Source organism: Lepisosteus oculatus, chromosome 22, assembly GCF_040954835.1.
Source record: "Lepisosteus oculatus isolate fLepOcu1 chromosome 22, fLepOcu1.hap2, whole genome shotgun sequence".
NCBI classification, from domain to species: Eukaryota; Metazoa; Chordata; class Actinopteri; order Semionotiformes; family Lepisosteidae; genus Lepisosteus; species Lepisosteus oculatus.
Genome location: NC_090717.1, coordinates 7067549 through 7093732, shown reverse-complemented (window position 1 = coordinate 7093732; position 26184 = coordinate 7067549). Strand labels below are relative to the sequence as shown.

The 26184-nt window shown below is 45.5% G+C and overlaps 2 protein-coding genes across 6 annotated transcripts in view; both read right to left on the bottom strand.

Moving 5' to 3' along the window:
* mlxip (MLX interacting protein) overlaps positions 1–12527 on the bottom strand; it is a 31995-nt gene extending 19468 nt beyond the window's left edge. For 3 of the 4 annotated variants that reach the window (XM_069182232.1, XM_069182233.1, XM_069182236.1), the window contains exons 1-2: positions 12018–12527; positions 1146–1252 (exon numbers count right to left, since the gene is read on the bottom strand). In XM_069182232.1, coding sequence (XP_069038333.1) covers positions 1146–1252; positions 12018–12331 — 421 coding nt within the window. In that variant the 5' untranslated portion in view covers positions 12332–12527. Of the gene's footprint in view, positions 1–1145; positions 1253–3336; positions 3527–12017 lie in introns of those variants that run through there. The other variant, XM_069182235.1, reaches the window with a different exon arrangement.
* A 2184-nt stretch (positions 12528–14711) lies between these two features.
* bcl7a (BAF chromatin remodeling complex subunit BCL7A) lies at positions 14712–25715 on the bottom strand. 2 transcript variants are annotated; one of them, XM_015366228.2, is made up of 6 exons: positions 25381–25715; positions 22235–22316; positions 21437–21530; positions 20207–20383; positions 18667–18773; positions 14712–17265 (listed from the first exon to the last, which is right to left on the bottom strand). In XM_015366228.2, exons 1-6 carry the CDS (start codon positions 25470–25472, stop codon positions 17194–17196), a joined length of 624 nt encoding a protein of 207 aa, XP_015221714.1. In that variant the 5' UTR covers positions 25473–25715; the 3' UTR covers positions 14712–17193. The 2 variants fall into 2 exon arrangements, with proteins under 2 accessions (XP_015221714.1, XP_006640424.2); XM_006640361.3 differs by having other exon boundaries at positions 21437–21533; positions 25381–25710.
* Positions 25716–26184: the final 469 nt, after the last annotated feature.

Here is a 26184-nt window from a genome sequence, read left to right as displayed (position 1 = left end):
CCCAAATTAAAAAAATAAGTAAAATAGCATTCAATCACACGTTGCAATTTCTAGACTGTTTTACGTGGTCTCTTATGGGTTTTTATTCCATGACGACCACATTAGATTATGTCCACCTCCATGTCAAAGCCTCCTTAATCAGAAAAATCTTTTTCTTTGTATTTTCAGAAATGGGATACTTCCCAAACCTTCATGATGAATAAATAAGGAGCTGAAGGAGAAAATAACCACTCTAATTCCTAAAGTGCTATTTTTTTAACCTTTAGAACACACCCAAACCTGGTGCTCAACCCAAGTATAAATCAATGTCCACATTTCAGACTCTTAGGAAATACCAACAACCTCCACGCTGCAAAGCAAACGCAGACATGGGAGAAGTGAAGTCTGCATGACAGAGCCCATGCCACCTGCGCCTGGGGACTGGTCATCCTGACAAGCACACAGAAGGCCAGATCGCAAGCTCTTGCACTTTTATTTTAAGGCAACCTGGTTTTAAGGCTGCCAGCAGAAGCAGCAAGCTAAGACCACTGTATTTAGACAGTGCATATTTCTGCTTGAAGGCATACTTTTAACATATCAACAAGACAACTCATGCCTGTCAAGAACAAGTTACAGCTGGTGCCTCCTGGAACATTAACTCTGCACTGCTCAAGTCCACATCCACCGGCTACCAGTATTACTCCAAACTGATCTTAAAGCAGCTGCAGTAACGACAAAAAAAACTCATGTACTCAACGTACTATTATAATAATAACAACTAGAACTGTTTGTTCCCAGGTCCAGGCTAAACATGTTGGAAATGTAACTTTAACTACTGTGTTTTGTAAGAGAAATACAAACTTGTGACTTAAAACAAAATGCAATGATTAAATGGAAACAACGTCTTCTATTTAATCAATGAAGCCTCGAATGACCTCATCAAGGTGGGATGGAATGAAAACCTGCAGTTGTGTGGGTCACTGGCACCTGGATTGGGAACCACGGTTCTAAGCTTAAACTGAAAAGCTGTTCTTTCTGGACAGTTATTCACATGCTTACGAACCTAGCTCTGTTTTTCAGTTTGCAATGTTCAGACATGAAGAGCACTTACAGGAAAGCTTGGTACAACAGAGCACTAAGGTTGCACTGAAGAGTAAGGAGCTTACATTGCATGTACCAGGCTCTCCAGATGGCATTGTTCAGTCGGATTTTGTCCCTCCACAGCAGTTTCAGACCTTTAAAGTTTTTCCACTTCGGTGACACCAACTTCCCACTACAAAAAAAAAACAAAAATGGTAAAAATGATTAAGCATTCAACTACCAAATACCTCAACTACCTATATACTCCAGCAGAAAGTCAAAGACAACATGAAGGCAGCCCACAGCTAAAACATATTCCTTTTTTAACTGTTCCTGACAGTCTGAAAAAGCTATGCTTTTTTGATATATGCAACACATGAAAAGATTCAGTTTTCCATCCCAAACGAACAAAATAAAGCACTACAAAATCACTTCAAGGTGCTTGATTCATGCATATCAACCTCACAAATGGCTAATGGGTGCACTGTGGTATCCAGACAACAAACGGCTTAGGATGGGATTTTCAACACAAAATCTACATGTACTGAACTCTAACTTTTAAAATTGAATGTTGAATATCTAGAAAGGCGTTATAGCTTATTAGTCCCATGACTATTTAGATAAAGATGTTGCTGTCGCCTTGAAAAATATGCCTATGACTATAGATCTGACATATAACTGAAAAGTTTCCAAAATGTAACTAGATGGTTCTTACTGCCATATACTGTATGTCCTAGTTCTGTAATCTTGGCTTCAGCTAATCTCTTCACTGTTTAGTAAAATCTCTGTTTAGTTTTACACAAAATAATTGCGACACACAGGTCAGTGAGGTTAAGGCTGATGTTGCTCTTTCTAGCCAAACGTTAAACAACTTGCATTTACGAACCTGTGTTAGTCTTTCGAAATCTGGGCAGCATGCAGCGGGATATTTTTTCTGAACATAATATTAGGGAATATTTGGGCTGATGGAACGAAACAAAAAACGCATCCCACACAATTGCTGGAGGTCATTCAAAATTCCTAAACATACAGTCATCAGAGAGAGCAGCAAAGAACCAGCAATAGCTGAGGTTCAGAAGGTTAGGGTATTTTTTAAGGAGTGTGGAAAAAGGCTGAGAAAACGCGTCTTGATAAACCCATCATGCCCACTCTCCTTAAACGGAAACAACTCAGGCACTCCGATGTAACATACAAAGTTAGTGTTCACGAGCAGTGCAAACGCCGCAGCATGAAGGTTTTTCTTTGATGCATGTGAGGTTCAGCACTTCAATAAAGGACTTCCTTGCAAAACTGATTAAGTCATCGCAGCGAGTATGTTCTGATTATAAACATGCTGGAGGTCAGCAGGAACTTAATGAAAACCTTGTGACGGCAGCAGAAGAGCAAATTGAGCACTGGCGGAAATGGCTACCAAACACCTAGTCAAGTACATGTAGCATCTTCAAGCCGCCGACGGGATCAGCTGACCTTGAGGTCAGGCTGTATTTTGCATTTCCCTTGCTTGTTCAGGGTGCTTTTTCATGTCGCTGCCGAGTCCCGCTATGTTGACAGCAACATAACGCAAATACTCAACAACAAAAAATTAACATGCGATAAAAAGTCATCACTACTACGGTCAAACTGCTTTAAGCATCACGCACCGTTTGAACCTTTTTCGCCATTAGTCCACGTTTCCCAATAAACGGAATGGGTGACGCAGGCAAGGTTACATCGCTGACGAGATGCTGCTCTCTTCCCGGCACACAGCAGAAGAAGCTTCCACCACTGGGATTATGTAACTCTCACTAAAGCGTAAACAGTTGGGCTGCATCCCTCCCAGTGCCTTAAGATGTCGTGACAGGGGCTAACTGGGAACACGCAGGTCACGGCAGCCGTTTAAACAGGAAAAAGAAAAATGGGACGAAAGCAAGCAGGCAGTGTTATTTTGAGGAACAGACGGAGCGCGGTGTTAGTAGTTTATTAGGTCAGGCCATTGAGTATCTGGTTGCAGGAGCCGCACACAGGAATTAACGTGACTCGGTCTGCACTCTCCGGGTAGCGGAGCCTGGGAGCCGTGAAGGAACAGGCTGAGGGATTTTCCCCCACGCTGAACCGTATGAGCAAAGAGTGAAACAGAGCGCGCTTGGCTGCGGAGTCTTCTTCAAGGGAGGGAGAGGGGAGGAGGAGTGGGGACAGAAGCAGCAGGCAATGGCTGGGGTCGATCCTTTCGGTTTTCCTGGTGCTTGTGCCTCACCTGCTTCCCACAAAAGCATAACAGCTCTAAAACTGTTTACCCACATTCCAGTCTGGGCAGACCGCGGCTCCAGGTACTGTGTCTCAGTGAAGCCAGTTCTCATCGCCAGGCTGAGAAAGAGGAGCCCAGCCCTGCCTCAGCTGTCTCTCCTGCTCAGGAACTTTTTTGCACCAGGAAACCCGAAACCCAGGCCCTGTTTCTGGGGGATAAAATAACAGCAAATGCTGAACAACAACTCGTTCTAAATATAACTCCAATACTACAGAAAACCCCGAGCGACGAACCCTTTTTAATGCGAGCCGAATATAGTACAGCGCTTGCCAGCCGGCCGATTCAAACAACAACCATTAAAGCCGAGCGCTGTGGAGCTATGAAACTTGACTCCCATACATGGGGATCACTACCACAGACAATGAAGGTGCAGAGTACAGGGAGCTTGCATCTAGGGCATCCAGCGAGGGGTACACTGAGCTCCCCCAGGGTATAAACCTTCACACCTGCTGCCACAGTTCCCTCTGGTGAAAGGCTGGCGTGTCACGGAACATGTTATTCAAGCACAGAATCCTACTGCTCCAATAAAATTCACAAGGGAGCCGTGTGAACGGATCACAGACATCCACTAGCACACTGTAGATCACTACGGCATTTTGACTTTTTCAATGCAAGCACAGATTGTCACTGCAATCTGCTTTTATTCATACCTCATAGGATTGAGGACGCCACCCACTTGCCCCAGTTCAAAGTGCTTAATGAGGTCATTTTCTGTGTGAAGTTCTGTTTCCTAGAACTACTGACCAGCACAGACCACACTTACAAGACCGTAGAAAGCACGGTACCTTGTGCCGAGATATAGACCAAACACCCCCCCCCCCACCCACTAACAGAGAAATGACTGGAAGCATTCAGAAATAAAAAAGGCAGTTTTAGAACTTAACAGTATAAAATTATGATGGGTGGAATTCTGAGAAATTAAATGTAATTCCATTCATACTGTACTAAGAGGCCTGTAATTAAAATCTATTCATACTCGACCAGAGGACCTGCAATTATGTGGTCATGGGAAGAATATTCTATTTCAACCCATAAACAAAACTAACACTCTGAAACAGCCTTTTCATTCAATAGTGCAAGAACACGCGTACAAGTACAAAGACAATGCAGTTGGGAGAACAGGAGTCAGGAGAACTGAGTGGTGAAAAAGTCAAGGAACATCTGAGCTGCTTCTTACTGCAAAAAGAGCACCAAGACACAGACACCCTCATTCAGATAAGAAACTGCCCATGTGACCTGCTTACAAATGCATCACAAGACACTCGACACTCCACAGCAGGGGGGGGGGGGAAATAAAATATGCTGATTAAACAGACTATTTTCATGTCAAATGGTGTTTTAGGAGTTGCTGCTAGTCCATGATTTAGAGTCAGGATTTCGGACAAACCACATTTGACTCGCCCGCAAAACAAGGCACTGAAAATGTAAAGGCTCTGATAAGTAGACAAAAACGGGCTGTGACTATGTGGGGGTGGGGGAGAAAGAGTGGCTTCCACTGCAACACTCATTTCAGTTAAGTGTAAAAAAAACACAAAAATGTCACTTCTGTACGATCAAAACATCCACCCTGAAAGCATGTGGACTCCAGGCAGAACCATGCAGTGGCACAGACTACACCTGCCTTTCCAGCGCACTGCGCAGCAAACAATGAGCACGAGGAGAGTGAGCGACAGACATCACCCGACGCGTCGGGTCCGATCTCTGTTGCAAGGAAATCGCGGCCGAGATTCCGCAGTGCTGGCACAGCGTCTGCGCTCCGTTGGCACGGAGCACCGGCAAAATCCCCAGCCGAGAAATGGGGAATTCGGCGGCTCCAGACTGGGCATCCCGGAGAGGGCAGCGCAAACGCCCCGGCCGGAGGCTGGGACAGAACCCGCTGCTACAACAGGCTGCAGTGAGGGCTCTGATCGCAGGCCAGCTTATCAGCGCTCTTCGCCCGTGTCCCCCGGAGTGCCACTCACTCATGCACAGGCTGGAGCTGCTGCACCAAGTGTCCTTTCATCAGCTGGACTGCAGACACACACTCAGGCCCGTCGAGGCCAGTCTTATCAGCCCTCCACTTATCACTCCACACTGGCACCAGTACCTCCAGAGGACCCCCTGGCACTCCGAGAAAAAGACCACACATCGCACAGGCACAGAGGAATGATGTATGCAAACTGCCAGCAGAAGGAGACTGTTCTCCCTCTTGTACGTTACTTATACCTCCTGTGGTAGGCAGCTTGTGCCTGGAGTTCAGACTATCGTCTCCTCGCCAGGGTTCTCCTGTTTTATCTCAGCAGCAGCAATGCCACAGCAAGCCTGGGCGCTCGCTGAGAGCAGGTCTCCTCGGGTGGGCGAGCCTCCTCTGCGGCGCCTTCGTCAGCAATGAAGAAAGTGCAAGAAGGCCTTAACGCTGAAAATCCCCCTGCAGAATGCACTGACCTCGATTCAAGAAAAGCACACGGACTGCAGATGCACCAGACTGCCGTGGCCACACCTCACGTCTCCAGGAAGAGGCGCTGCCCCACAAAGAGGGGGGGGGGATCAACCCCGTGGGGCAGGTCTGTGAGCCCAGGCGTCACGGGTTCGAGCTTGGCTGAGGGGAGGGTAGGGTAGGAACGGCCTGCCCGGGCTCTCTCTCTCTTTCGAGAACCCCCGAGGCTTCTTGGGATCTAGCAGGCAGGCCGACACGGAAAACCCGATGTTTGATTCCAACTCGGGCGAGCATCGCCGTTTAAAAAAAAAAATGAATCTGCACCATCTGCATCGGTGATGTGTCCTTTGTGTAACATGACCTGGTGATTGGGCTCAGTACATGCAGTATTACTGCTCCTCTCATCTGGTGAAGGGCACAATAGCTAAAAACAACACCTCCGAGGGCGAGAAGGACTCTCACCCCAGCTAGGTGCTGGGATTTTTCAACACACAAGAGGCTCTATAGCAAACCAGGAGTTCCGAAGCCAGATCTGTAACTAAAGGAGCAATACCCCAAAAAAAGGATCTCATCCTGGGAAGGTGAAGTATTTCCATTGCCATTTGCAAGACTAAACCTTTGATAGCTAGAAATATCCATTACCTTCAGTTCAGTGACAGGTTTACTTTTAATATTTCACATTCCAAAACAAAGGCCTGCAGTCAGGCTTTCGCTTATGAGAGAGCTTTCAATCCATGTCTCCAACAGATATTTATAGCAGCAAACAAGTGCCAAGGTGGTCTAATGAGATACATAGCAGCTACCTTGTGTGCCTGTATGTAAACCAACCAGCTTTGACCTGACCTCACAGACTGGCAGCAAACTGGGCCAAAAAAACAACACTCCTGTTCAGAACACACAGAGACAGCCGTTATAATCTCCAGACACATACAGGAGGACTCTGACTGTACCAGCACATGGAAAAACAAAAGCTCAGAGCCTATAGCTATAAATCGTTTTCTTAAAAAAAGAACTGCAAGCGTATGTTTTGACAGATGTGTTACACAACCCAGCTATGCAATTCCAAGTGACAAGTAAAGCCCCAGAACCACCTCCTCAACAAAGTGCCGGAGGAGGTTTCAGTCTAAGATTCTTAAGTAAAAGGTTGTAATGTTTCAGTGCCACTTTCATGTCATGGGGCACAGTGCAGCATGGGAAAAAAAAGAGGAAAAAAACAACTTTCACTTCGTATTGCTGTGTTTTAGAGACACTCGTTTCTCTTCACCTACTTTTTCTTCAAATCTATTTGTAAAATCAATTCTTATAGAACCACTGTGTTGGCGTTTTAATCACAAATGACCACTAGCATCATTGATGAATCTTTTACAAAACGCGAGACGGGTTAACTCCAACTCCGGACTGAGACCGGTGACATCTGTGACTGAGACATCAAGAAAGACGACAGCCCTCCTTTCCAAGCCTGGGCTGAGAGGACAGTCCTGAGGATTTATTCTCCACCATTTAAATCCGGAATGATGATAATAAGGAATTCTGTGATGATCAGGGATTTTTCATCAACAAAAACAGGATACAGAAATGGCCCAACTGAGAGGCAACTGTTAAACAGTGTGTATGTTTTTTGAACGGGGATCAGCTGGGATCACTTCATTGTCATCACCAGGTCTACAATAAATTGGAATACAGCACATTGAGAATATTGAAGAACACATGAACGTGCAGCCTGTAGACACACAATGCAACCACTTCCCATCATTCACAAGATGTTCTGTTTTTACCTCGACTGGATTCATAACTTCTGCACCCAAGCTAAGGATTTAAGAAAAACAGAACAATCACTGTTTCGAAAGAGTCCACCCCACCTCCCACTATTCAGATATATATAGAATTCATCCTCATGAAACACTCACTCTTAGCCACCTCATGACCTCAGGAAGAGATGACTGGCTTCTGAGAAAAAGACACCGACGATATCCTGAAAACATTCTGTTCTGATGGTACAATATGATAACAGGGTAATGTACCGGGCCTTACTGTAAAGGTTTTATTTAGAACGTCCTCAGACAGGCATGTACAGTACTTTATTTTAGATCCTACAGTGAAAGAAAAACGTACATTCATTAAAGATTTTAGAAAAGAAACTGGGAAATTAATTGAGAATAAGTCCCTTGCCAAAACGCTTTCCATTCTATAGACAATATACAACTGTATACAATACGTACAATCCCAAAAGAAAGAAGGAAGAATACTCTCCATAAAAGATGTACAACACTCTCCAGCTTGTCTCTATAGGAGAAGCAAAGCGTACTAACCGATCAATTATATATCAGGCAGCCACTGCATGGTCACTACATGTCAAGAGCTCATGAGCTCAGATCCTCGAGATGCCTTTCCGAGAGATTAAGTCTTAAAGCCCTGAACAACCTGGGAACAAAGAGGAAATAAGACAAGCCTTAGGGGAACTCTGTGGCCACAAATGTAACAGATCAAGGCCTGCGATGAAGCAGCAGACAGCTTCCCAAACCTTTTCCTCCAGGAAGGAAGGTTTAGAGCTATTTTCTCGGACTAACCCAAGAATCAAGCCCCCACTAGCCATGCAAAAGTTCTGCTCTTCCAAAACCTGCTCTTATCTCTTATCAGGACGTACAGTCCCTGACAAAGTAAACCCACACCGCTCTGAATTTTCAGCACTGCTGAATAGCTGAGCCAGGTTAAGAAACTGCTGACTGAATGAAGATCTGCGCCACAGCTCTATCAAACCAGACGACAAGGTGCTAGAAAACATTGAGGTTTTGTTTAAAGTCTACCTGATGTTCGGCTTACAAAAAGTTACAACAGTGGTCACAAACCACACAGAAGAAAAGGTCTGAGCAGATATCTTTTGTTCTTATTTCGCAAAGGTTATGCCCTGATTGGCCAGTTTCGCAACAGCACACAACAAACTGGTATGCATGTACAACATACACTGCACGTCAACATCATCAATGGAAACACCGGCCACAGCGCCCACAAAACAAAAGGACGTCTAGGGGTTTTCCACTGAATGAGAAGGACTGTTACCGTGTGGACGAATAATACTGGTAACCAATGCAGGGACTGGAGGTCACAACAGCACTGCCCCACCCAGGACCTGAATCTACAACCTTCCACTTTCGCTGGATCCCGAGGTCCACAGAGCTGTCTTGCAGGGAAGGACAGTAAGACCCACTGTCCAGCAGATTTCCCAGCTCTCTCTGGCGATCGTTGCCCGATCCCTGCCCGCCCTCTTACTTCAGCCGGATTGTAACACCAGGAGCAGGAAGAAACTGGGAGTTTAACTCCAGCTTCCAGAGGACACGGGGACGTTGCTGGGGATGGAGTAGCAGATGGGGAAACGGGCGCTCTTCACTCCTCCGAGAGGTACAAATCAGACCGCAGCTTGCTCTGAAACCGTTCCTTCTGGTGCCGAACGACAACAGCCGTGTGTAATCCTCCAACGCGCCTCGAGCGCTCCCTTCCTGCCCGCTGGTCCGATCGATCCCGGGAGCAGCAGGGTGGGAGTTACGGGCTGTGGCGCTCAGAATCAGGTGAGAAAAGACCAGGCAGGTAAAAGCTCATTCGCCCTTCAGCCGCAACGTGGGGCTGAAGGAAGGAAGAGGCGGCGAATTGTGAGGTAACATTCAGAGAGCCGTTTTACCACTCTGCCATCCGGATTATTAGACGTTTCTAGATGGTAGACAAAAACGCCACAACGTTTTGTTTTGATGATGATGATTTGGACTTGTGCTTGGTCTAGATGTTGAAAAACCAAGGGTATTCAGACCCTGTGATCCGGATCTCTTTGAAGCCGACAAGGTGAACAACGCACCATCAAAATCAGCCCACGTCCACTCATGACAAGATATTTACACCCTGAACCAGCTGCCCAGTAGCTGGATGGGAGACCTGGGAAATTTGAGGTTGCTGCTGGAAGGGGTGTTTGTGGGGCCAGCAGGGGGTGCTCACCCTGCAGTCCGTGTGGGTCCTAATGCCCCAGTATAGTGACGGGGACTATACAGTAAAAAAGGCTCTGTACTTTGGATGAGACATAAATCCAAGGTCCTGACTCTCTGTGGTCCTTACAGATCCCAGGAAAGAGTAGGGGTGTTACTTTGGTGTCCTGGCCAAATTCCCCCCTGGCCTTTACCAACCATGGCCTGCTAATAATCCCCATCTGTGAACTGGCTTCATCACTCCACTCTCCTCCCCACTGAGAGCTGGTGCACAGTGAGCACTCTGGTGGTGGTGGTGGAGTCCCCAGTATTATTGTCTTCATTATTAATAATAGCATCGGAAGAGAGCTGTCCGAGCTGTTACTCGCTGTACTGTGCTCATGAGAACATGGTCGATGCTCCCATGTTCCTGGACAGACACCTGTTCCGTGGTGAGGGATGGAGATGACCTCCCAGGCATATGTCCGCTGCACTGGCAGACAGAGAGCAAGCGCACGTCGGAATGAGAGTGGACTCCCGTCGTTGTTCTTTTTTAAACCAGCACAAGAACCGGGACACAAACCTGGTGAGTGAATGTGACCCAACGACGGCCTGCGAGCGCACACCGATCCGAACAGAGGATGTGGCATAGCAAGGGTCACAGTGGTTTCATGTCTCCGGACTCTGCGCTTGCAGGCAACACTCAACAACTTGGATCAGGCCGGGACTGGTATTTAAAACACAGGATAACCACACACACACACACCTCCCAGGCCACAATGAGCCAGAGGTGAACCCCCTCCCCCCACTCTGCCTACAGCTCTTAATTAGAAAAGAGATCGTCATCCGCTCCAAAATGGGGTAATTAGGCGCTTCAGGGTCAGGACAGAGGCTCTAAAAAAGAAAATTCCCCACAGACTGACAACCGGCGGCATCATTCAGACTTTTTTCAAACGCCTTTTTAATGCCGAGCATCTACCACAAGGCTTGAAGGCCAGCGGAGAAAGGGTATCTGTATCTCTCAAACGAAAGAGCATGTCTTTCTTGAGACAGTTCCACAGCCGTTTAAAAGCACAACCCCAGAACAGCAGCAGCTGCGGGCTTGCGATACCACACGACCCGGAGTGAAGTTTACACGTCATGAGCTGTGACGCAAGGCAGATGAAATCACATTCTTCATATAAATAAGTAATCAAATCAGTGATATCTTGACTTCACCCCCCAACTGAAAATAAGAGACTCCATTACATTTTAAAGAGATCAAGCGCTTTCACATAAAACGCCACACAATGGTTCTTTAAACTACAGATTAAGAGTTAAAACAAGACACCTAATATAAAACGACAGTGCCCATCCCTAATGACATAATACAACTCCAACATAATTACAATTATTTACTTACTCCTAGCCCAAAACCTCTAAACATTCCCCGAACTGCCGACGTAAATAAAATGAAGAGCACAGATACACAAAATATACAATATACATCTTCTGTTTCCTGTGCAATCGGTATAATAAACGCAGCTAGGTGATTGTTTCCTGTATGAAGCTAGCAGATTAATGTAATGATAGTGTAATGAGCGAGGTGTGTATTATTGCACGGCTATCGTTTGTTTTTAAATAGCATTTTCATTCTGTGCTGGGTACGTTTTGTGGTGATGCCAGACACACAAATCTCCACGCTTAAGGATGAAGAAAGTTATTCAAAGTTGAATTGCAGATAAGACCACACGCTATTGTATCTATGCATCATTTTATTTGACAAAAACGTGATCAAACTTGACTTCACGGCTGTCGGTAAGATGCAATATTTCCCAAAGCGACGAGTTTTGCTTGCAAGTTCTACAATGCAGGGCGCTACGTGGCCGGTGCGGTTACGGAGCAAAACAGGAAGGTACGCCACTCGGGTGTCAAAATGTTTTGTGAGCAAAACGAGCAGCAGACGCTTTCGTTTTAAGCGTGAACCCCAGCAGTTCTCGGCTTCTCTCCGTTCGCCCCGTGTTGGGTCTATCACGGGCAACCTCGGGCGAGTGCGCGGCGCCGGCCCAGACTCCAAAAGACAACACAAAAATAAACCCACTTCGCGCAGGCACAACGCAAGGGTGCCAAAACGCAACACCGTTTTGGGTAACAAAGGGACAAAAGACGGCGCCGCGGCGTGCAGGCTGACCGCGGAATACGCTTATTGAGGGAGGGAGGGAGGGGTGGGGTAATAAAACTCCCCAGGAAGATGATAACGCACCACCGAAAAATAATCGGGCACCAGCCCCCAGCCTGCAGCAGGCGCGCGGCCCGCGCTCGCGCCCCTCACCTGTACGCCAGAGTCATGCACTCGAACAGCTTGGTGAGCGACGCGTCGATGGAGAGGTGCGACGTGCTGGTCTTGCCGAAGCAGTACGTCTGGCAGGTCTGCTTGTTGACCGTGTCGAAGTCGTAGCCCTTCTTCGGGGGGTGCTCGCTGTGCGGGGAGGACACCATGAAGTGGCCGCTGTGGATGATCTGCGGCTCCTGCCCGTCCGGCTTCTTCGGCCCCAGGTTCGGCTCCTCGGCGTCCGAGTCGTCGTCCTGCTCCTGTTTGACAATCACGGGGGCTTGGCGGCGCGGCCGTAGCTCCTTGGTGGCCATTGCTGCCGTTATTGCTTTTTTTTTTTTTATTTGTTGTTTCGCTAACTACAAAAATACAAGCTCCATTTAAAAAAAAAAAACTATTCTGCGCTTCGGTGGGAAGGGGAACTCCTCGCAACAGTCATTTTCGCAGTCGCTGCTCCCCTTTCTCCCAGCCCTGCGCGCAGGCAGGCCAGCCTGTGGCTGAACCCAGACGGCGACGTCATGGCCAGGACACGTAGGCGATTGGCTGAAATCTCAGCAACGCCCACAGTCTGACTTGATAAAACTGTGCATGCAGGCGAAACTACGGGGGGGGGGGACGTCTGTAACAATACGGTTTCTGTGCATTTTATTGAAAGAGGCCATACGGAATACGTAGAAATGCGCATTTGTGTTGCATACCCATATGTAGAAAGAGTTTCTTTTATTCTGTATGATGTCTTTAACAATATTCCTGTGCGGATACGAAAGAAAACAATGGTGGTTTTGCATCACTAGTTGTTGCTCAACTAGTTCCCCAAAGTGCAATGAGTAAAAGAAAGCTCGCAGCAATCTGTAACGCAGTTATTATCGACATCTGATATCCACAGAGTGAAGGAAAGCAACGAGAAAACTGAAGTAGCTGGGATCAAGAACGGCGTTTTTTATTTTACAGTAAGCCATGATTGGTCATGACGTGGTGCATAGTGTCAGTAAAGTTAAGACCCGAGGGTTTAACGTGATTAACGGGGGAACAAGAAAAGCAAAATGCATTCTCAGAAACCCCCTTCAACCTTTTCCCCTCTCGTGATGGAACAGGTTAAAGCCGTTCGGATACGATTCTCATTTCCAACGTAGTCAATGTGCTCTGTATCAGAATGTCAGCTGGGCACTGAGCACTACTCCTGGAAAAGCAGATCGTTTGGCAGAAAGTGCCCTCTCAGGTTCTCCTTATCTGCAGTGTGAAATTGCACCACGCCTGGTTTCGACCTGGCCTGACATACTGTAGTCCCCCCGCCAAAGATAAGACACGACCTCCACTCGGCGCTGTAGTCGAGATGTACACGGTCTCGCGTGTGTGAATATACAGTATATATTACACAGCCACACATTTTCGAGCCCCTTTTTCCAATTCAGCGAGTAACGGGCACAAGGCAGGAGGTGGCAGACTGCAGAGGACACCAGTCAAAGCACAGGCACAGACACCCACACCAGGGCCCATTCTCCCCGAAGCCAATTAACCCACCAGTGTGTCTTAGTACTGTGAGAGGAAGCCAGAGCACCTGGAGGACCCCAGCAAACACAAGGGAGAACATACAAACTCCACACGCACAGCACCCCAAGTCTGGAATTGAACACAGAGCCCCAGCGCTGTGAGGCACCCATGCTAGGGACTGCACCGCTGAGCTGCCCATGAGTATAGAGCTGAATTATTGCAGGTGTAACACATTTCATACAGGGACTCATCCAGCGGTTTATTGAAGGAAACCGGGGTATCAGCTTCAACAACATGGCTGGGCTACCTGATACTCCAGCAGCCCACTGAATTTCATGTCAGATGAGTGGGGGAAAAAAATAAATAAAACCCATATACGAGTTTCTACTTGCATTTGTGAAGCCTGCTGGTCGTGCTGTCATGTCAGCACACAGCTTGGCTGTTGTTCTGATCCACAGGACGTCTGCAGTGCTGGGAAGGGCTGTCCCACAGCGACAAGCCTGCATCCACTGCACCTCACTGAGAGAGAGGGGAGTGCAAGAGTCCTGCACTGCAGTGGACCCCACAGATCGAGCACCTTTCAAGCCTAATGATGCCGACGCTCCTAAGAAAGCACAAAACACCGATCAGTATCCACAGGGAAAGGGCCACAACAGACACTTTTACTGAGCTTTAGTCTCAGCTCGTTTCGTTCACGGGGACAAAGATATGAGGCAATACCACTGCGAACACATGGACAGGAGATGTAGAATCACACCAAAGCACTGTAATGCTTTTTACCGATTTGAAAAGTCAACACTGTGGAAAAAATGTTAACACAATGAAACAAGTGTAAATAGTACATATACTGTATATATAAGAGATGTGTGAGGTTTCAAATATGTCCTCTTGTTAATTTCACAAATTGTTTTCCTATATGTCTGTTTTTGTTTCAAAGATGATAAAAAAATCCCTTACATTTGTTATTTTTTTGGCTGTCTTTGTTATAATAATAATTTATAATAATTGCTTACCACTATATAGCACTTTTCTGGACACTCCACTCAAAGCACTTTACAGGTAATTGGGACTCCCCTCCACCACTACCAATGTGCAGCCCCACCTAGATGATGTGACGGCAGCCATAGTGCGCCAGAACGCTCACCACACATCAGCTATCAGTGAGGAGGAGAGCAGAGTAATGAAGCCAATTCATAGAGTTCATAGTGTTCTAAGGATAATTTAATAAACACCTTCAGCATAATCAGTTGAACCACTCGTAGCACATCTGTTGATCGTTCCTCTAATGAATTATACGTGCCAAAAACAAGCTGTTTTGTGTCTTTTTTATTAATAAAACAAATCCATTGTACATGAAAAAAACAACTACTGAATGGAATAAATAAGTCAAACCCACACACAATTATATTGAAGGCAAAAAGAAAATGGTCCCAAAAATTATATTGTTTTACAACTTGCTATGGATCTAATTGAAAAGGTAAACAATTGAAGGTGATAGCCAAACTTGAAATGAAGAAGGTATCTCAACAAGTTCATCTCTGAAATTAAAATTCCTACACAACTGTATTTCAAGCAGAAATAACCGTTTGATTTCTAGTTAATACATTATATAATCTAAGTGCCAGCACTTCTGGACTGTGACTGAGGTATTTGCAGAACCATCTCACCAGATCCACATTTTTAATTAAAATTAGCATATTGATCAAATGCAATAACTTGCTGCTTTTGTGTTTTTTTTTTTAAGAAAAGCCTTAATCCAGTTTTTCATCCTCAGACTCCAGCACAAAAAAATCCCTGATTCCAGGCTGCCTTCTATCAGACATTTCATTTGATGGCTCTAAACTTGCATCACAGTCCAGTTGTTTGTTTTCTTATATATAATTTGTAAAGACAACAGAAGCTGTAGCCGTCAGCGTTAACTAAGCACCGTGGGGACTTTACAGAAATACCTGAAGCACACGGAAGGACAGGAGGATTTGCACTGAACTGTAAAGTGTGTGCCAAGCAGCCTGAGCTTCTGCAGGCTAACCTCTGGAAACTCAAGAGGAAGCAACATCAGAATGACAAGAAACCAGGCAACGTATTTCACATCAATCGGAGCCAACTGGTTCAAATGCATCGAGAGTTTTTAATACATGGTCAAAAATGTAGTGCTGTCTAGTCCTTGGTAGTATATAATGCCTTGCAATTTCATTTTCCTACAGAGAAAAAAATAAAGCAATTTACAAAGTCCTGCATTTGCGTTGTCTTTGACGGGGGCCGAACGCTTACTTTCCCAGCAAAGACACGAAAGCTGTGCAGTGCCGAGCACTGTCCCAAATGTCACAGAGGTCCCAGTCAACAACCCAGTCAACTCAGAAGAGACAGATGTGCAGATTTTCAGCATGCTGCTCTGAGGTTACCCTTTTACAACACCCAAAAGGGTCAGATATCAACCATTTAACACAGTATATTCTGACAGTGTCTACAATGCTGCTCATGTTATTGTTAAACGATTCACTTATATACCATTTTGTTTTACTCTAAACCATAAGGTACAAGTGGAATGTTCCCTATGAAATGTGAATAAGTCCAAAAAGAATGATCAGGAATCCAAATATACATATTTAAATGAAACAAATAAAAAAAAACTAACAGCTCAAGTAAATAACCAGTACTGTGATTAGAAAGCATAGAGCTTTAATATTGTTTTAAAAATAAAACTTCTTCTGTGAAGTAATGTGACTATGTGCCTGTCAGAGCAGGATCTCAGGACATACTATCTGGTGCTACCTTGGAGTATGGTTACAATTATATACAAGAGAGAAAGAGTCCACTGACCTATGTTTGTTGCCCTTTGAAGGTAAATTAAATCTAAATGTCATGCTCTGTACTTGACACACTGTTTCAGGCAGGAATGCTCAATGTTAACAGCAATAGTTCATGTAGAGAAAACGATGTTTTCTTGCCCTGCTGTTGCAATTAACCCACATTAAAACATGTAAATGACCTGAAACATCCATCCTCAATTACCATCACAGTTTGGAAATGGCCCAATCGAGAATTGTTTCGGCACTTCTGTTCAGGCATACTTGCTGCAATGGGTAAAAGTTAAAAACCTCATTAAAAAATAGGGCACTTATAAAAACAAAGTGTGGAAGATAAAACAAAAATAAAACACAATAAAATAAACACAGCTTATCACTGTTTTGGTAACAGGAGGCGCATGACAGAAGTGGAGCTACGCTACAAGCTACGGTCTTCACATGAAAAGCTAGATTCAAGACCTGTACCATTCTTTTAAATAGTCTTTGTTGCTGTCGTTGTTGTTAAATAAAGAAAATGTAAAAAAAATAACAATAATATTTAGAATAATAATACAGCAGCACAAACAACGGTGATCTTGACATTTATAAACAGTGCGTTGACCCTCCTGAGAAAACCAACCCCTTTTCACAGAAAACCCAACGGGAGGAGGAGCAGGACGACGCGGGGAGGAGGTGACTCGGCGGCCGCGGTGCGGTTCACAGGTGCGGCGCTTCAGTGTTTTTCGGGAGGGCGGGCGTGTGCTGGGCCGGTCTCTCGCGGCGGCGGCGGCGGGAGGGGAGTGACAGGGCTATGGGACCCCCAGGGAGGCGCCGTCGGGCCGCCTCGCCGGGGGGAAGAAACGGAACAGGGGGGGAGGAAACCGCCGACGCTCGGCGCTTTAACTCTCCTCAAAGTCCTGGGCCGACTCTGTTTTTACCCTCTTGGGAGGCGGGGGTCCATCTTCCGATTCCTTCAGAAAAAGCAACGGCGACATTTGGAATATAATAATCGCCATGTTGAATATAGCAATATACTGAATGTCAAAATCACAATATATAATATAAAGCACTGAATAGAACAATCCCAATATATGACAAAGAATAGCAATATACCGAATAACCACATTGTATAATAAAGAATTCAGGCTATTACGATATAATAATGACAATATTTGACATAAAGAATAGCAATATACTAATTAAAATAAAAGCAATGTACTGAAAACGGCAATATAGATATAGATGTAAATGTCATCTGCTACTTTTCAATGAATGGTTCATATTCTGTGCTGTGAAGATTTTCACAGCTGATTCTGTTCTATGAGTGCTATCACATGTAACGATAAGGTATACAAAGAAACAGGGAAACACCTTTTCCCTACAGTGGGTCTGCACGCCCGCTGGCTGGGCCTGAGCGTGCCGACCACACCTTCTTGCTGGAGCGGAGCTGAGGAGCTGAGCTGTACCCCACAAGACTGAGGCCTTGTGACACTGCTGGCCAGCTAGAGATCATTCTCCAAGCAAGATCGCCTGCTCTGGGGGCTGTGCTGGAGTCTTCACTCGGACTGAGACCCGAGGACACTTCGCTCCAGTCAAAGTGACGGCTCATGGCCTTCTACTGAGACGCTACTCATTTGACTGGGGCAGAGTATTTCGGCCAGCGAATGTGCAGAATGTGTTTTTTTTTACCATGCCAAGCCAATGCTAAGACTGATCACCACTGTTGTAATGAAGAATGCTCTCAAAATGACTGCTGTTCTTGCGACAGAATGTAAAGGAATTAAATTCCAAGGTTAATGAGCACAGAACACAGACCCTTATTCAGGCAATACATTTCCAGTGGAAGATGGGACCTTCTACAATATAAGGGCATGTGTGTCTGAAGGTCAATCACTACTAAACCACATGACCTGAACCAACTTATTAAATATTTCCAATTCCGGAGTTAACCATACCCCCTAGTACTCAGTTCACAAGACCTTCACGTGCAACACTGAGCAGGGGCAGACGGTATATTGCTATCTGACAGAATAACCCTACTTGACTTTGACTTTGACATTTACATATCAAAAATACTCCAGTATTCAAGCAACTGCATATTATTTACCATGCAATTTGTTAGAATATTACTTATAATTGCACTGTACAGTCTTTTAATGATTAAACAGTTTATGTTTCCATGTTCTATTAAATGTCTAGTAAAATTATATGTAATTATCCTTACTGAAGGGTAACAGGCAAATGAATCAAATTCCCCATGCAGCACTTGAGAAGGATTAATTGAAATCATTATACACTCCACAAAAAGCTGGGAATTAGATGTCACGTAAGACAACTGTACTGATTTGCAACTGAACGAGCCAGTTCTTTACCTGAGTGGCTCTGTCCGTTTCTGAGAGGGGTTCTTTCTCTCCCGAAAGCTGTGCTTCTGTCTTGTCTGAGCTGGCTGCTGGGTTCTCTGACAAATGGGGATTCTTGCCTGCACATGAACCGAAGATCTTTTAGAGCACGTCAAAACCAAACTGAAGAACTTGCCCTCAACCCCGCTTAAACCTGTTCCTAATAAGCCATTTCGAAGCTGTTTTGGAAGAAGTGTCATTCGGAGAGGAATTAGTGTTATATCTCTCAAACACAGTAATTAGGACACGCTAACACATTGAAAACGATAGCAATTAGACCTCACAATACTGCAAAAAATGCACGAAACACTGTGGTTTCACATTCATCTACAGAAATTTTGGTTTTCTATTTTACTTTCTACTGGGAAGATGTGAATGGTTTTCTGAAATTTTGAAAAAGTGAACACTGTTACATAACATACGCATTAACTGAACACATCCAATCACCAAAACTGTTTACAGGTTGTGGACTGCGCTCTCATGGTTTCAGACCCAAACAATAATAGTGTAGGTGAGTAACAACTTAGGATACAATGGAGCCACCTGGTGGTACAAATGTGCCATTACAATGAAAACGCCTCTGACTGCAGGAGCACCCACAGAGAAGCTCATAACAGAAGCTCAAACAAAATGGCCTTCACTATATCGCTCATTTCTACCAGTTTTACCTTGAATTCATACACACTACTGATTATACACTTCTTACTCTGCATACAAGTTAAAAATGTGCATGTCCAAGCACACAGAGCCTTCAACTCTTCCATGCTCTGGTCTTAACATTATTGGGGAATAACAGTTATTCTGGGCACAGTCCGAGAAATCCTGTCATTGTCTTTAACCGCTTTAGGCAGAATCCTTTTTAACGTCCATGGCTGGTCATTTACAGACCTGAGGTCAGGGACTGTCCTGCCTACAGTCCTTTAAAGTCAGATTCCTGCTGGGCTTCTAGCCAGGAGTTCTGAACTGACTCTCCAGGTCAAGAATCCAGCAGCTTTTCTCTAGGCCAGCTGAAAGCTTGAAAATTCCCAGGTGTAAAAGGTGTGAAATTCCCTGGTCTCAAGCTGTTTACATTTTACAGAGACCGAAGAAGCCTTCTGGTTCGAAGGAGTCCATAGGGGCATTCAAAACACCAACGGATTAAAACCTGGGAAAATTAACAGCAAGTCTGAGTTCTTATCCAAGCTGTGATTTCCATTACATAATCAACATCTCAGGTGGAAAGAAAGGCAAAGGCCTGAGGAACTGGCGTTTCTCATCTATGCCCTGAATGAACTGTTTGCATTTGTATAGCAGTCTATACAAATGCATAGCAGTCTGTAGTTGCACCCTTAACCCCAAAAGATCCCAGAGTGCTTTACATACAGGAGGAGACCCCACTTCATCCAGCCCCTGGGGCGATGCCCAGCAGCCCCTCTGTCATCCAGAGACAGAGACAGAGCCTCGCTGACTGTGGGGACCAGGACGCTGCTCAGAGCTGCAGTACACAGCCCCACCACGTCGCCCCTGCACTGACCCGTCTTGCTGTCTTGTCCGGGCTGGTCCTTGGCTGGGGACTGGCTGTGGTCGGTTTTGGCTTCGTTGCTGTCTCCCTGGGAGACCGCCATGGGCTCGGGCGCGGGGCTGGTGCTGCTGCTGTTCTCCTGCTTCACGGGGGAGGAGTCGGCGATGGAGCTCTGGTTGCTGTTGTCATCTGCGAGAAGGAGGAAATGAAACGGTTTGAACTGGTGGTGGTGCAGAGAAGCCCGGGTCACGCCAATGGGATAAGATAAGAGATAGAGATAAGATCACTTTATCAGCCATATGCAATTTCTTGCATTAGGAATTCGTCTTTTCGCATACCCCAGCTTGCTCTCCATGAGACACACAGACAGGGAGAGAAGCTGGGGGTCAGAGCGCAGGGTCAGCCATTGTGCAGCGCCCCTGGAGCAGTTGGGGTGAAGGGCCTTGCTCAGGGGCCCAACGGAGTAGGATTCCTCTGCCGGCTGCAGGAACCGGCAACCGGCAAACTTCCTGCCACAGGCGCAGATCCTTAGCCACAGTGCCACCGTTCCTCCCAAACTTGTCCAGGATTCGGAAGAGCGCAGAGCGCCACTACAGTGGGATGGTAGTGGGTTATGGGTCCCTGGGCTTCTGGGAAGGCAGAGGTCGTTACGACTTGCCTGGCACCTGCAAGCTTCCAGTGACATGAGTGGGGTATGCATCGCCCCCCCCCCCCCCCGGCTCTGCCCCCCTGCACTGTCACGTGCGTCTCTGACGGGGGGGCGTCAGCCGTCAGAGGAGCACTTCTGCAGGTCCTCATTCTCCCCAGTGGCCAGGCGAGTCTCACAAAGCAACTGCCGGGTCCAAACAGGATGTGTATACTGAGCACAAATACCTGGGGATTCTCATTCTTAAGAGCAAAAAAACTTGACCATCCCCTGCCTAGTAATAACTTTGTGAATCTGCTCCAGCGGAGCGGAAACCAGGAGGATAAAGGTAAGCGATAAGATACTGGCTGAGGGAAGCAAAGCAGCTATTGTTTGTTTTAAGCCAGGGACCAAGGGAACAACAGGCCCACACTAACCACACAGCTCAGTATCAGATCCAACTGGGGAAGAGAGATCTGCAACACAAATAATTATTTTTTCATGCAAACTAACAGTTCTCTACATCTGCTAGGACCCTTGCAGGTATATACAATGATAAACGGGCCTGCCCGACCTGTAATCGGGTAGCATAATTAACGTATGTAACTAGGCCTCACCGTGCATGTCCATCATGCCAGGAGAAGAGCTGTTCTCTGGGGTCGTCACCTCTGAGCCACACTTGTCATCCTTGCCTTTCTTCTTGTTCTTGCTCTTCTGAAACAAGACAGTCTTTACACTATAATCCTCCAAAAAAGGGTTTGTCAACCATTTGTGACCGGACGGGTTCCCTTTAAAAAAAAAAAACTCTGCTCATTTCAAACAGCCGCAGTGTTATTACCAACAATGTCAATACCCACTGTAAGCACTGTAAGACTAAATGTAAAACTGGGACACTCGTTTAAAACTCGATGAGACAGAGTGGGGTGAAAAGATTCTGTTTTTTGGGGGTCTATTCTGGACATTAAATTAAGGAACCTGTCTTTGCTGCTTGGATCCCTGTTGGAAAACACCCTTATCCACGGAATTCCGTCCTCGGATGTAAAGGGAACCACTGGAAACAGGCCACCTCCTCCAGGCACCATAACAACTGCTGCTGAACAGACAAATGATAACTGGAGCCAACAATCTGACTCCCGAAAGGGCATCTTGCTTTTCCCAGACCTGTACAAGACGGTGTTTATTCTGAAACCGAAACGTTCAAGGGAAGCTGAATAAAACACACCGTCAGCGATTCACTCCAGTCCCGTAGTTTTCTCAGTTTGAGAGGTGAATGCTGTTAAATGTTTATAAATATTATTTATATAAACTAGGGCCCAAATGGACTTCAAAGCGAGAGGCAGACACGGGGGGAACAAAACTGGGACACAGTGAGACAAGGGCCCCCACTGGAAAGCTGATGCATGTTAAAGACTTACATCATCGGTCTTGGGTTCTGTCACAGGGACCCACTTGTAGATTCGGAGAGAGGTGTCTCCCACAGTCACCCACTTTTTCTCCCTGCGAAGACACACACAAAGAACAAAAGACGGGGTCAGTTTCCGTGTTGGGGCAGTGGTGCAGGGGTTAGCATCGCTACCTTGCGGGGCTGGGGTCCTGGGTTCAATTCTGGCCCTGGGGTGCGGTCTGTGTGGAGTTTGCATGGGATTCCTCTGGGTGCTCTGGTTTCCTCCCACAGTACAAAGAAACCGGTAGGTTAAGAGGCTTGTGGGAAAACTGGCCCGGGTGTGAGTGAGTGTATTGGTGTCCGTGTGCCCTGTATGGACCGTCGTCCCCTCCAGGTGGTACCCTGCCTTGCGCCTACTGCTTGCTGGGACAGGCTCCAGCTCCCCAGTGACCCTGAATTGGATCGAGCAACAAGAAAGTGGATGGATGGATTGTCTCGAAAAGTGGAGACATTTTTAAGCACACTGGGCTTCTTTTCCCTTTATGTTCTTACAAGGCAGGGCCCTTAGGACCAAGAACAGAAAGCAATACTTTGCAAAAAGAGGGGCGGGTGTCAGGAACAGTGTGCCCAGATGGGTTGTTGATGCTGATTTACTGGCATCTTTCAAGGAAAAGCTGGACAAGATGCATGAATCAGGTAGCTACTAGCAGACAGCTGAGCTTGGCCTCTTCTTGTCTACAAACCTTTGTAGGCTCTTGGGTGAGAACCTCACCTAATATTGTACAATTATACAAAAGCTTGCCGGAACAAGATTTTCTTTCACATTTTCTGTTTAACGGGTATGACCTTTACCCCAAATACTACTTTTAACATTCAAAATGTCTGGTTTTACTTATTCAGCTTGATTACACAACACATAGCCCGGTTCTACAAAACTGTACCAAGATTCGCATGCAAGTAATATATAATAGTGTTTTCTAACTGAAAATCATGTGTTGACTGCTAAATTATTGTTTAGAGGACAAATTCTGAATGTTTGCTCCACTACTGGAAACCTACTTTTAAAAGTTAACCATTTTAATTTTGCATTCATGTGAACAGAAACCTCATAATGTTATAAAGCTATTCTAAACCTACACTGATATCCACTTCAATTGCTCTGGGAAAATAAAGTAACCTATTCTTTAAAGCATATTTTCTGTGCTTGCGTTTAACAATAAAAAATGCTAACACATAATGTGGTTTTGGCCTACAGTCGCCGGATTTATGATTAAAGATGAAAATACCAGGGGGTTCAACCATCATTAAGGGCTCTTCGTGCAAAAGGAGACTCAAAGACATCCTGACCCACCAGACACCACCCCCTCTAAACCCGTGGAGAGCTGAGACAGCGCCTGCCATGCCAAACAAACAGTCTAGACACAGAAGATGCTTAATTCTGCTCGATTGTGAACCACTGGGCAGAAATCCAGCTCTGGCACTGCGGAATCTCACACAAAAGAGTTCCTGGCTATAGCTGTGCGAGATAGCGCTGCGTGGTACCCATGACAAAATTTAACCCATGGGACAGACAGGCAACAAAGTCCAGAGACTCGCGGATTGGAGACGGCCAAAGACGAGCGTCATCCCCGAGAGCGCTCTTTGTGCGCCTCTGACCTTCGAGACGGACCGGATTTGGTCCACTTGGATGTGAAAAGCATCTTCGGCTTTAATGTGTAATTGTTGCATCGATGAGATAAGCAAGCCTCCTATTGTTACTCTCATGGTCGTTGTCACGCGAAAATGCAGGGTGAGAAGCACAGCAGTTTGCAGAGAAAATTTGGAGCACTGTAAATGCCTAGTTAGCGTAAAGAGAAACGTCCCCTTCTCTAAAAATATAGAGTTTATCCGATCAAACTGGATCTTAATTTCCCCTGCTAAACCCGTTTCTGCGTGTCCGTGCATGTACTGTTTTCCCCATTTTAATTACTTGGTCACTAGCTTGCCTCTAATTAGGTCCCAATTTCCATAGACTTGGAACCTTTAATCTAACCAGCAGTTAGACGGGATTAACCTTGGTGCTGTGTTGATGCGAGAGTCCCTTTTCCCTTAACATATATTTACAAATTATATAGGATTCTCATCTTTACCGTTATACTTCCTACGTCCCGATACGCAATTTGAAATAACCCCACATAAATTCAAAGAGGCGGTCATCGTATTGTAAGAGTTAGAAATTTTTACAGAAATATCATTCCAAAAATGTGGGAAAAAGTTGACTTTAGAACGAGCAATCTTCTGCAATGTCGAGGGAAATATATCCAAATCGTGAGTTTATCCTTAAAATACATTAAACCGTAAAAAACAGTTCCCGGGATTCCGTTTTTATTTCCATTACAACAGATTTTTAGCCCTCCAAGGATGTTTTTTATATATTTTCTTAAATCGACCTACGATGCCCTAGTAGAAAAACGACGACTGTTTTGTTACGTAAATCCTTCTTAAAACAATATTGCATGAAAGTGTACCTTATCTTCGGATTTCAAAACACAGACCGATATTTCACAACTGTAAAAGTAATGTGTTGTTCGTTCGCTTCAATGTGCTTTTTTATTTTTAAAAAGTCTAACATATTTGCGTGATCAGCCATGCACTACTTCCTACTCCCAGCCCCCACTGCACGCTACATCTGTTTGCTCTAAAGAGCGACTCTAAGCGCTAAATTTAAACCCCGAGACCGAATAAAAACTATTCTGACTCTAGAGCGCCGTCGTCATAGTATAGTTACAAACTGGAGATTATTGTTATGATTTGTGCGCGCCAGTGTCCCGGAACACTCCGCGCCACACAAAGATCCCTTCACCCGGCATTACAGCAGGCAGAAGACAGCAAAGGCTTCATGTGACTGCAACGAAATGGCTTCTGGGTTCAACCCACATTAATTCTTAATGGAAAAATCCATTTAAAAATTGCTCAAACCTTCGCTTTTGCGATCGGTCCGGCGGCTGGCACGAAGCGCAGGAGCGCTTGAGCACACCTGTGCCAACAGCACGATCCGAGCGATTTCAGTTCAAGATGACCCTTCTCGTTCATTTCATTCTTTCTTCTCCCTCTCTTCTCTCCTCCTCCTCCCCCCCCCAACAAGCTGGGCTTTCTGCTCTTAGATAATGAACCGTGGCTTTTTTTTTCTCCTCTTACCATTTTCGTACTTTCTCAATAGCGGCCATAACACGCTTGATGTCATCTTTCGCTCTGCTCCTGGTCTCTGCGCGGACCGACCTGCCCGACATTGCTGCTGTTGGTATAATATTTTTTAAAGCTCGCCGGCAGTTCAGACACAATGCATACACTCAATGTAGAGCTTTGTGAGGAGGGAGCGCGCCTGCGCCAAGAGAGCACAGAGCCTACAGCTGCATGGCAAAGCCAGGCTGGAGCTTTGTCACACAACTCCGAGCTACAACAATGTAGACAGAAGCAACAAAGGCTTCAAAGTTACATTGTTCACAAAGAAAGTTTCGCGAAAACTTCTCGAGTTGACACACACGATGCTGAAAGTTGCAGACGTACTTCCTGTTTCAACGCAACATTCCAGATGGGAAAGAAAAACAGTCTAAAAAAAAAAAGACTCGAACGGGTTTTGTTTCGGTTAAATTGTTTTACGGGTTTTCTTTTTTTTCCCGCACAATGCACTCGTCCAAGACGTTTCAGTGTCTTTTAAGACGTATATTATATATTTTAGAAATTATTTGTTTCTATGTTTGGATGAGAGGCATGGAACAGCTTTCATTGTGTTTCATCATATTGTTTTTTCATTATGTGATATTTAAACGCATTTTCATAGCAAACCAAAGTATTCTTAATACAAAGAAATTGCCCAGAAGAATAAAATCCAATACATAGTCAGATATATATTTTTTAAAAGTTATTTTGCGGACATTTATCGTTTCAAAATTAGTGCAGTCATTTCAACCTTTAAACTATACATATTATATAAATCAATAT